This window comes from Myodes glareolus, chromosome 1 (genome assembly GCF_982192425.1).
Source record: "Myodes glareolus chromosome 1, mMyoGla1.1, whole genome shotgun sequence".
In the NCBI taxonomy this organism is placed as follows: Eukaryota; Metazoa; Chordata; class Mammalia; order Rodentia; family Cricetidae; genus Myodes; species Myodes glareolus.
Genome location: NC_142026.1, coordinates 106,195,400 through 106,208,097, shown reverse-complemented (window position 1 = coordinate 106,208,097; position 12,698 = coordinate 106,195,400). Strand labels below are relative to the sequence as shown.

At 35.8% G+C, this 12,698-nt stretch overlaps 1 protein-coding gene across 2 annotated transcripts in view; it reads left to right on the top strand.

The window, feature by feature from the left end:
- Kiaa0408 (KIAA0408 ortholog) overlaps positions 1-11,288 on the top strand; it is a 31,293-nt gene extending 20,005 nt beyond the window's left edge. For both annotated transcript variants that reach the window (XM_048425143.3, XM_048425144.3), the window contains exons 3-6: positions 2,029-2,373; positions 2,470-2,549; positions 4,422-5,601; positions 7,977-11,288. In XM_048425143.3, coding sequence (XP_048281100.3) covers positions 2,029-2,373; positions 2,470-2,549; positions 4,422-5,601; positions 7,977-8,150 — 1,779 coding nt within the window. In that variant the 3' untranslated portion in view covers positions 8,151-11,288. The remainder of the gene's footprint in view (positions 1-2,028; positions 2,374-2,469; positions 2,550-4,421; positions 5,602-7,976) is intronic.
- The last annotated feature ends 1,410 nt before the right edge of the window (positions 11,289-12,698 follow it).

Here is a 12,698-nt window from a genome sequence, read left to right as displayed (position 1 = left end):
AAAGAATGGCCTTTCAAGGGCTGAGTATCACATAGGACAAATTCCCTATGCCAAACAAAATGTTCTCCATTTATTACAGTTTACTAGTTTGGAGGGGGGGCAGGGCTGGTTGTAGTTGTTCTTTCAACTAAGTTGAGAAGTTATGGGAAGTTATAATGGCATAGAATTACACATAAGTTAAAGTATACCAAGGCAAACTTGAAGGATGAGATGAATACAGAAGGAATTGGATATAATACACAAGAATGGAACTTTCTAAAACCCAATACATTTAGCATGCAAAATGAAAGGTCATGTGTATGATTAGCACAGTTTCCCTTGGGATCGAAAATACAGCAATTGTCCTTTTACTCATGAATTATTTTGTTTTGTTTTATTTTAAGAGAGAGGGTTTTTTGTTTTTGTTTTTTTGTTTGTTTGTTTGTTTTGTTAACAGCCCCAGAAACTTGTGCTATACACCAGACAGGCTTCAAACTCACAGAGATCCTCCAGCCTCTCCCTCCCGAGTGCTGGGTTTAAAGGTGAGTACCACCACACCAAGCCTATTCAGGAATTCTTAAATGAGGACAAGACTACCAATAACATCTTCAGATTTAACATGGTACTTTTGAGAGTTGTTCCTTCTATCACACATGTTGAATAGCAGTTCTATACAGATAACTTTGTAAGCATCAAAACAATCCGTTTATTGCTGTAGTTTGGTGACAACCTTGAGGTGAGTGATTAAAATCTTAACATTGGGGAACTAAAAGCACCATGTATCCTTAATATATTAGTTATGTACACTCTCTCAAATGAAGTTATGGTTAATTATCAAGTAAGTATGTTATTATTAAAGACGTTTATTGCATTTGTGAACTATAAAGGTATTCGCCTTAAAGTTATTTGACTGTCTGTTTTTTTAAAAAAAATGATATGCTTTTTCAAGACACAGGTCTCAAAAGAATGCCGCTTCCTTCTTCACTTTGGGGGTGAGCTGACAGAATATCTGCTGATCTCACTGAGGCAGCCTCTTTAAAAAATAATTTAGGATCGTCTTTAACAGAGGCGATAGATGGCCCAAGCTTTCAAGCTCAGTTTTATCATGTGGAACACTAATGCACTCATTTTAATCTGCACAAAAACAAACAACATTTTTAAAACGTGTGTATCACTGTGTCATTAAAAATATCACTATAATATCTACTGTTATCAATAATACTACTATGAACATAGTAGAGCAAGTGTCCTTGTGGTATGATTGCACATTCTTTGGGCACATGCTCAAGAGTGGTGTAGCTGAGTTTTGAGGTAGATTGGTTCCAAGTTTTCTGAGAAATCGCCATACTGATTTCCAAAGTTGCTGTACAAGTTTGTATTCCCACCAGCAATGGAGGAATGTGCCCCTTACTCTGCATCCTAACTAGCATAGCTATCATCAGCGTTTTTGATCTTAGCCATTCTGACTGGTCATCTCAGAGTCATTTTGATCGGCATTTCCCTGATGGCTAAGGTTGTTGAGCAATTCCTTAAATGTTTTTCAGCCATTTGAGATTCTTCTATTGAGAATTCTGTTTAGATCTGTAACCATTTTTTAATTTTTTAATGAGCCAATTTCTTATCAGAAAAACAGAATCCCTACTTTGCCCTACTAAAAACTAGTTTTCATGATTCACCACAACTGTTCTAACTCATCCTTGTTTTATAGGCACTCTCTATATGCACAAGCATTAATACCCATGGTAGTATATAGTAATATTGCAAAGAGAACTCAATTGATTTGCTCAGTATCAAGAATATGGATCAAAGCTAGACACACAAGCGCACACCTTTATTTCCACTGCTCAGAGGCAGAAGCAGGTATATATTTGGGAGTTTGAAGTCATTCTGGTCTTCAGAATGCGGTTCAATTAAAGACTATGTAGTGAGATTCTACTTTTAAATATATATATATATATATATATATATTGATCAAAAAAGAAAGAAAAGAAGGAATATATTGATCAAGTAAACTAGGAAAAGTAAATTTTTAATTTTTATTTCTTACAGCTTTGCCAGGAAGTAAAACTGAGGAGGAAAATGAACATGAATGAACGTTCTAAGGTTATTGATCTTGATCATGTTCGAGATAAAATGGAATTCCCTCCAAATCTCCGCAATTCAAGACAATGTGAATTCAGAGTGACAAATCACCGAGAAGGTCTGGAAAAGAACAAAGTAGAAAGGAACTTCCTCAGGGAAGGAAATCAAGTGTACAAAAAACAAAACATACTCCCAGAAAACAAAGTAGGGCTTCTGAATCTGATGGCCACAGAAGAGAAGGCATGTGATGTGTGGGCTGACATGAGATCTTCTGAGGAGGAGAGTACAAACTGTTCTGTTGCCCTTAACACAGTAAGTAAGATAGGATACCCAGAAACTGTTTCTAAAGAAGTGTGAACACTTCTGAGTGATAACAAAGGTTCTCTTTTATGTGTTATGTGTGTGAAGGCTCTTGACGAACTTGCAAAAGTTAGTGAAGAACTATGTACCTTTCAAGAGGAAATCCGAAAGCGCTCTAACCACAGAAGGTAGGCTGGCATACATGTGATCATTGTAAACTGGAAAATCAAAAAAGAATTCTGTTTATACTCAGTGAATCTAAACTGCCTCTTAGTGTATACCTTATTTCATGAATTCTTAAAAGTAATCTTCCAATCAATTACATTACTTAAATATTAGGAATATGATATTCCTTTTAGTGTTTAGTTAAGATAGACTGTAATAAATGAATATGTATCCTTTATCGTAGTTCTTTCTCATTGTAAGTGTGTCAGCAGGAGGAAAAATAAGCAAATGGGCAGATTCAGTTAAATCATTTATTAAACATGACAAATATAATAATGTGATGTTTGAACAACAATATATAAGTATAAGATGTTCCATTTAAATATTTTAATACTGGGTCATTTATTTCTTAACAGGTATATAATAAAGGAATATGTACTTCAAAGTAACACATTATATATCTATATGGCACCAGTTCTTGTTTTAGGTAGAATCACAATGTAATTTTAAGACTAAGTTTTAGCTAAGTTTAAAAAAATAATTTGGAGTTCTGTACATGGCTAAGTACAGATTATTTTGTATCAATATTTAGCTCATTGAGGGAGCAGAGCTTCTCTTAGAATGCTACAACAATGAGATTCCTTATTATTATTTAGCTGTGAAGAACCTGAGGAGCTTTGTGATGACTTGCCACAGAGTTTGTCACTGTGCACTGCTCTTCATTTGCCCATTGAGCTTCCTCCCTTCTGTCCTCTGTTAATGGGTGTTTTCTATACTTCATCTTACATCGTTGTAGGAGCCTTTTATACGTTAAATATGTATAATTTATTTTATTATGTGATTTTGATGTTTGGTCATCCACATTGTTACTCTATTCATGTCTTATACAAAGACTTGTCAGACTCCATTTACAAATTATATAGAATATAAAGCTGTCGTGGTGAAAAAGAGCATGAAGTTGAGTGAGTAGGTAGGTAGAGAGGATCTGGGAGGAGTTAAAGGAAGATGAAAGAATAAGATCAAAATATATTTATGAAATCCCCCCAAAAAATAAAAACTATTGAAAAGTGAAGCTTCCATGGTCATTCCAACGACCTTGAGAAAGCACTTTAAAGCCTCAACATGTGCGCTAACATTGTTCTAAGATTTGTCATAACCTAGTATCTCTGTGTCTTTCATTGTCTCTCGCTCTGCTTTAAGTCTATCCAGGATGCTCTTCATTCTCTCAATGGGAACACTTTGCTAGAGTTTCTTTCTTTTTATTACCTTTCTTTGATTAATAAAATACCTTCCTTTCAAGTTCAAATGACACCTTCCATTTGGAATTACCTAGGGTTCATGACACTCCACTCAGACTGACCCTGTTCCCAATGTTATTTGAAATCCAAGGGGAAAAGTGAAGGCTGAATTGGAATTATATAATAGAAAATAGAACTTGCATAGGAAAATGAGGAAAAGGCAATGATAGGAAAAATACTGTAGAAATGGGAGCATCAGGAGCAGAAACTCAAGAGACTACATTGCATAGTTGGAATCTAGCATGAGGTTTTATGTTAGGAAAAATAAGGCATGACACTGACTAAAATTTGGGTTAGAACCATGAATATGACACAGAAGACTTTACCCCACAATAAAGCAATAAATAGGTCTTACAATAAATGAATTTAGCATACATATATACACATATATCACATTATTCATATTATCACATTATATATATATATATATATATATGTACACATACACACACACACATATATAACTATACACACACATAATGTTTTAGTAAATTGTGACTTTTTCTAATAGCATCAATACTTTTTTAAACTATGGTTTCTTTTAAAAGTTCATTTTGAAAAAATGTGATTAATATACCTTGATTTATAATTGTTTAGGATGAAGTCTGATTCTGTTCTCCAGGAAATGCCAAATGAAATCAGTGTACCTCATGGGAACTACTTGATACGTAATGGCCAGGGCAGGCTTCCAACCAATACGGAGAAGAAAAAACAGAAAAAGAATCTGAGCTGTACCAATGGACTCCCAAACAGTCCTATGAAAAACTGGGGAATTGGTTTGATTGATTTACAAAGAAGTGAAACCCCTCCAGTTCCTCCTCCAAGAAGTACCTCTCGAAATTTCCCCAGTTTATATTCTGAACAAGTCCAAGAAAGACTGAAGGAAAGTTTATATCACAGGTGGGTGGCCCTTGAGAGTCAAGACAAAACTAATTGCAATCCTCATCTCCTCCTGAGGCAGTCTCCACTGTTTCCACAAGAAGAGAGACATTTGAAAGATAGTACCATGATTTCCTCTTTGACACCAGAAGTCAAAATAGATAGCAAGCCTCCAGATAATGAAGAGATTGGACATAATTCGTGGTTATGTGGCACCATAATAGGTACAAAGGAGAGCCCTTCTGTGCAGTCCCAAAAAACTGGTTTTACACCCAATAAAGCAAGATTTGAAAAGGTGATTCCAGATAATCCTAGTAAATCTCAGCTTGATCTTCATGTACAAAATGACTTTCTTCCATCAGTGACACAGAGAGATCCACTTAGAAGTTACAGCTGCAGTTCTGAACAGACTCCAAGGAATGAAAAGCTGGCAGCAAAGATTGATGAATTTAACAGAACTGTCTTCAGAACAGACAGGAATTGTCAAGCAATACAGCAGAGTCAAAACGATTCAAAATCGCCTGATGATCTCAACCTTCTTGATAGCTCACTTGCTCATAGAGGTGACATGCCAGAACATGACAGTGGGACTGGTGGTTTGAAAGTTAGTGACCACACGCCTGGACCCATAGAAAATGTGTTCAGTAATTCCACAAAAGTCTCTGCAACAGGCATGGTCAAACAAATACAGGCATGTCCGAGTCCCAGCAGCTATCAGCTCATGTTCCACGAGCATGATTGGAGACCAAGTAATTTTTCTAGCCGGCCAAGGTCAGCTGATCCCAGATCAAATTACGGTGTTGTGGAAAAGCTGCTGAAAACCTATGAGACAGAGACAAGGCCTGCCCAGCAAAATTCAAGATGTTTCAGAGATAACTGGACCAAATGTGGTTCTGATGTAAGTGGTGGTATCATGTAGAGTCAATGTTTAGAATTGTGTCAAGTGGAACACTTGGTTTAGTGTGGGATTCAGCAAGTGGAGCAAGGACTAGATTCGACTAAGATAACACAGTTGAGAAACCAGGGACTACATCTGTCTTGAGCAATAGCTCTGAAGTCAGTTTAGTTTCTAGATCATATAAGTATGATGTAAACCTATGTTGGGATTTTCTTAACATCTTGGCCCTCTGCGAGGCAATATGTAACATGAGGGGGCCTGCTTGTTGGGGTATCTGTCCCGCCCAGTAACCCACATTCGGCAAGCCCCAAAGAAAATCACACACAGGACTTCATAAGATTATAAACTGATTGGAGCATTAGGTCAGGCTACTTATTCTTATGACTTATCTTAACCCATTATTCTGATCTATGTTAACCATATGGCTCGGTACCTTTTTCAGCTATCAGCTCACATGTTGCTTCTTCAGTGATCTGGGCAGGAATGGCAGAGGGAGCTTCCTGCTTCCCAGAATATTCCTGTTCTCATCGCCCCGCCTCTACTTCCTGTCTGGTTGACCCACCTATACTTCCTGCCTGGCCAATCAGCGTTTTATTAAAATACATGATTGACAGAATACAGATAATTCTCCCACACCAGCAATATCTTAATACGAGACGAGGGTATAGTTTTAAAAACTTCATCTAGTACGTTACTTACAAATAAGTAATATTAAGGACACAAATGGTGATTGTGTCTTTAATTTCAACACTTAGGAGGCAGAAACAGGTAGATCTCTATGAGTTTGAGACTGGAGTGATTTTTCAAAGTGAGCTCCAGGCCATCTGGGACTAAGTAGTGAGACTCTGCCTCAAAAATAAGTAATAAATAAATAAATAAATAAATAATTGATAAAAGATGCTTTCGAAAACCTATGGAAAGTTGTTTGCTTCCTTTCTTTAAAAAAACCATAATACATATTTTGTGACTTACAGTTTTACTCTAAAGATTTATTGTTTCAGTAAATTAATTTTTAATAACTTCCACTTTCTTGGCTATGATTGATTCAGACTTTCCCATTTCATGACCTTGTGGCCTCATAGGGTTTGCAACATGAATGTGCGTGAAGGCAAAGCAATCATTCAAAACAATGTCTTGTTTTAAATGCTTAAAATTTTAAAACAAACAAAAACAGATCCTTTGTTTTTGCCACTAAAAAAATGGTCTACAAAATACAACTAATCATAGATATTTTTCACATGAAAATTAACAAAAAAGAATGGGCATTTAAATAAACTTCTTTTTTCTTTTGTCCATTTAAAAGATTACAGTCTTCATTAATTGTAAAGGGAGAGGACAAGAAAATTGGTATTTACTATGAAGACTTATACAAAATGCCCTTTTTTATATTATATTCAATTTAAATAAGATGACTTATCATTAGTCAGCATTTCAAAGAATCCCTTGGCTTTTGTACTTCCCTTCATTTTAGTTGAAACTCTATAGGTCCTATGACCAGAGACATGCAAACATGTACATTAACAAACAAATTTCTCATTAACTAAGACTAGATGCTGAATGTTTCCTCTTTTTCATTGATTAGATTGCTCTGCCTGTTAAGAGCACTGCCAGCTCTTCGAAAGTTCCTGAGTTCAATTCCCAGCAACCATATGGTGGCTCACAAATATCTGTAATGAGATCTGGTGCCCTCTTGAGGAAGATACCTGGTCAGTTGTCCTCATCAGCTTAGACCATGAAACCCTATATGGACAAGTTCAACAGAACCGCCATATATAAGCTGCCCATGCATGCTTCAGCATTGCCAGGGCATAAGTTTCATTCATTCAATTTCATTCTACTGTAGATCCTTAGGAACATATTGTATTGTTTTGCTTCATTTAAAAAAAAAAAAAACTTGAATTAAATTTACATATCCAAAAGGACAATTTTAAAAATGAGGCTATTGCTTGGCTATGAAGGAAAATACTAACACCTGAGTTTGTCCTCACTGCCTGCCCCTGGTACAAGAATATCAGCTTTATTAGGGAGGCCAGTTCTAGGGTTGTGGGAGCTGGAGAGATGGCTCAACAGTTAAGAGCACTTGCTGCTCTTCTAGAGGCCCTGGTAACCACCTCTAATTTCAGTTTCAGGGAATCTGATGACAACTTCTGACCTTTATAGGTGCCAGGGACACACACAGTGCATACAGGCAAAACACCTATATATAATACAAATAAATATTGAAAAATTATTGAAAGGACAGTTGGAACCATGAGCACAAAATCTTATGAACATTTTTATTATTGTTGTTATGGTGGTGATGATGATCCTTTTGATGTTTTTTGTGGATAAAAGTGGCATGTGTAAGGAGATCATGGCCTTTATTTGTGTTTTAGGAATCCATTGCAGTGAAAACCTCACATGAAAAAGGATTTTCCAGACCTGCCAGACCAGCTAATCGCCGACTCCCATCTAGATGGGCATCCAGATCGCCGTCCGCACCCCCAGCCTTACGGAGGACTGCCTACAGCTATAAAGTCTCTCTGCAATCCGAAGCCCAGATGGTCTAGATCTCTAGCCTAGATTGCTGGATTATACAAGTTCTCATCCCTTTTGCCAAACTGAATATTCAGAGTGTTTACAAACAATCCTGTTCTCTTCTGCAACTTTCAAGATCACTGGGACAAGCAATCTATACCCTATCTTTCCATCAGTCTTCAGTGTTTTTAATCTATGGGATAATTATCTCCTTGTACTTTAATTTCTTAGACCAGATTTTTTTTATTGCCATCCTCATTGACTTTCCAAAATGATTTAAGTTGCAACAATGTACAATATTGTATAGTCTAACTTTCTTGCAAATGCAGAAAACAAGATTCTGTGCATGACCATGTGTTTGTAGGTGCATGTATTGTCATAGGAATGTATTTAGGTAAAAAAAATTATGTGCTAGTGTTGACCTTAAATTATAACATGTAGACCTATCTATTCTTTGTGTTTATTTTAAAGTTTTGAAAATATACAGTCCTATTTATATTTTGCATACCTTTTAATAGGTATATACCTAAGGCATTTGACATTCATATATTATTTAAACACTTCCTTGGCTACTAACTACATTGAAAAATGAGAATTATACATGAACCAAACATTAGTTTTCCAGAAATCAATCTTACATAGCATTTTAACCAATATGAAGGTAACTGATACTATTGATTTCTTGTTTAAATGAAAACATCACAAGTATAATGTATCAGTCTTCTAAAACAGGTATAAGATGCTCATCCGTGCTTTTGTATATCATCTGGTAGTCTCTCTTGGCTTTAACTGTATACTTGATTCTTGGAGCCAGTATCATAAGACTGCCTTAATAATAACAGGACAAAGTAATGAATTTCTTTTGTTGATTTCAATAACAAACATTCCTTAAATGAGAGGGAGAAAAGGAATTAAATTGTGCTGAATTTTACTTTTTGTTAAAATTGTGGTAAGTTTTTACTTTAGCCAGTTTATCTGGAGTTCTTTCTCAGTGGAGGTAAGTTACTTGTTTTGATTTTTCCTTTTTCTAAGTCTTTCCCAAAAATTAGCAGATAAAAGACTAATTAATTCACATTTTTTTAGAAGAAGAATGATCAGGAGCAACATTTCATTGATAGCTAAACTATATTGCATTTCTTATACTGTGTAACAGGCCTTAAACTAAACTTAGGCATCGGTGGTTTCTTATATATATATCACGGCTACAATTTGCTCACACCAGATGCATGAAATCTATACTGATAAGTGGCATAGGAGAAGTCGGAAAGTTGAGAGCCTCAGAATCCTACATGGCCGATCTTAAAAGCTACTTTGTTGTAAATTGTTCTCATTTAAGAGCAACTGTGTTATATGGTTAGTATTAACCTACTTCACCCAAAAAGAAATTCTCATGCCTAGCAAAATTCAGTGGGCTTTCTCCTTACGATACTGTAGCCACTAAGAGGAATCCACCTTATTATTCCGTTCCCTGAAGTAAAATAAGTTGTAAATCACAGATTGCCTTAAAAGGCTAGAGACTGTAGCATGGTGATGGCTAGATTCGTGGTTTACAGCAAGAAGATTTCCAGGGCTTAAGTGGAATTAAGTGTCTAGAGTGTGAGTTTGGCACAGATAGTGAAGGTTATAGATCCACTCTTTCACTCTTGAAGGACTTTTTTCTACCACAGGAGAACAGCCAAGAAACTGGGTGTTAATTGCTCTATACTTTTCCCCTAGAGGAGAGAAAACCTTGGAAAAGTGGTTCCTTGGGTTGAAATGATAAGCTGAAGCCATTGCTGTGTTCACATCTGTTTTCCTGCACCTCTGTGTCCCAGGCAGCACCCCTGTGTCCCAGGCAGCACCCCTGTATCCCAGGTATTCTGGGAATGATCAGTAGCCCCCTTCTCTATGTTCAAGACAGAATTTTGAGCTCTCCTTTAAAAATGGGAAGGCCTAAAAATAATAAAAAAAAATAGATTTCTAGCGGTGGGGACTTGGGATTCCTGGAATCTTTAATAAAACAAAACAATGTAATATATTTGATGGCCAGGCTGATTTGGAAACAGGAGTACTGACTAGAAACTGAGAGGGTCAAATTTTGGATAATCTCTTTCATCACTTATTACTTTTCTTTGTTATCAAAAAAACAAAAATAATTACATTGCCAGGCTTTGTAAGTTTAAGCCCGCCTTTTCTATTATCATTTGAATAAACCAATGGGACCATTTTAATATTTTATATTAGCTTGAATCATAGAATACTAGAGCTGGAAAAATTAGCGTTTAGTCCAACTCCTTGATTAGAAAACTGAAGAAACTAAAACAAATTGATTAGTCTATGTTCTCTTTTAAAGCTATTTATAAATTTTATGAAAAAAATCAGATAAATGGAAATTATTATTATTGAAATTTTTTCTTTTGAATTCTTGTGACTTGTAACTGGTTCTTTTTCTATTCTGGGTAGGCATTTTCTTCCCTAAAGCATAACCTTTCATTATGCCATCATCCCAAGGTTTAAGGATATGTGTAACCATTTACAGAAATATTTCATTAGGAATATCTACTTAGAAATGTTTCCCTTAGTAGCTTTTGAAAAAATAATGAAAAAAACTGCCTTTTTTTTTTACAAAGGATTATTGAAACTTCTAACTGATCTTCTAGAAGAATACTTGAGGTCATCTCTCTCTTCCTCTCCCTCTCCCTCTTCATCTCCCTCTCTTTCTCTCTCTCTCTCTCTCTCTCTCTCTCTCTCTCTCCTCTCTCTCTCTCTCTCTCTCTCTCTCTCTCTCTCTCTCTCTCTCTCTGTGTGTGTGTGTATGTTTGCACTTTCATGTACATTTTTAATACTGCCTTATATCCCCAAACCAAATATAAAATATATAAGTGGTAATTTGTGTTATTTATCACTTCAAACATGACCAAGAGCTTTCATTTGTCCATATAAGAAATGAAGATTATGTTTTATTTTGCTAATATTTCCCCAAAGCATGATTTGCTGCTACATAATGATTTAGTCAGGTACCACAAAGTCCCAAAAACAAAATATCCAAAACATCTGGTCCCATAAAGAATATTAAGTTTCCTAAAAACATCTTTAAATTTATTTTAGGTACATTTTCTGATAAAAAAATTATTTGATATGGAAATCTTCAGCCATTGGAAGCTATTAAATAAAATAAGTTTGGAAACACCTACTGTTTTAAGCACAAAAATGTCTTTATTTTCTTCCTTTCAATACTGAACTCTACTTGAGCTTGGAGTCCAAACTCAGATGCATACATTGTTCAGTGCAGCTTCCCTAGAAATAACCACAGAGTTGAAGACAATCCTGTTGATAGCTACATACAACCTCATTGCAAACACTGTTCCTGTCTAAATGGTATTAAGTCTGAAGAAAGTTTTCTTTGAAGAGAGTGTTTAGCTCTAAGATTTGCATTTATGTGATGAGATTAATTTTTTTAGGTAGATACAAATTTCAAATTTCTAGTGTATTGTTCTATTACTTCAAATGTTAATGTTTTTCTTAATTAGAATTTATAAGTGAGAAAATGTACTTATTTTTTTTAAAAAAAATAATTAACATAATAAGGTAAAGAACAAATAAGAAAAGTCATCCTTGGGAAAACTTCAGAAATGACTGATCCTGAGTCTCTTCTCTTGATGTAGGAAATGATTTTTATATTAGTAAAGTAATATTAGTAAAATAAATCACAAGGCCTAAAATGCAGTCCATTTTGGTGAACTTATGAATCCAACAGATAAGACTGGAGAAGCCTGTTAAATTAGGGGAAACAAAAACCCAGATTTGGAAGCAACTTAAAAGTCTTCTTAGAGGAAGAGAGCACACAAGATGAATATATACTAAGAAGAGATTTGTAGATTGTCTGGCATAATACACTCTGTGTAGTCCTACAATGGCTGGTTGCATGCTGGAGAGGTTGAAACCTGGTAAAGAAGGCCTGGAGGATCCTTATAAGCCCCTGGTTTTTAGTTCACATTGAAGGCTGAGGTAACTGAGTGATGATGAGAGGCAACAACAGACAGTGCACTCACAAGCAAGGGAGTAAGGGGCAAACACGAAGCAATAGCCTTTTCCTTGAACTTCTATATATGTGGGATACCTTTGGGAGGTGCTGTTTACTTTGAATAAGTGTCTTTCCCTTCCAAAGGTGAGGAAGTTTCCCCCTCCAGGAAATACCTACACAGACCTTCCCAGTGCCATGTTGCTTTGTTGACTCCAGATCTAATTGTGTTGACAACCAAGATCATCAGGATTCCTGACAACCTTTCAGGTCTGTGAAACCTCTGATAGATACACACGTCCAAGAAATAGAAGCCAAGCTTCACCCTGACTACCCACAATCTGATTTCTGTATAAATTGTTGCCTGTGTGACTTAATCAGCTAGTAAAAATACATTCATAGTCTGTGATTTGTTTCTAGCTCATAGTGAATTTCAGGTTTGGACTTATTGCAATTTCTAATCACAGAAGAAAATCGAGTAGAATAACAAATGGAATAAATATTTCTCAAGATGGTAGTTGGAAATGGGAACAAGTCGAGGAAGCCTCCTCAACCCTATCTTCTTGGGAAAAAAAGGAGG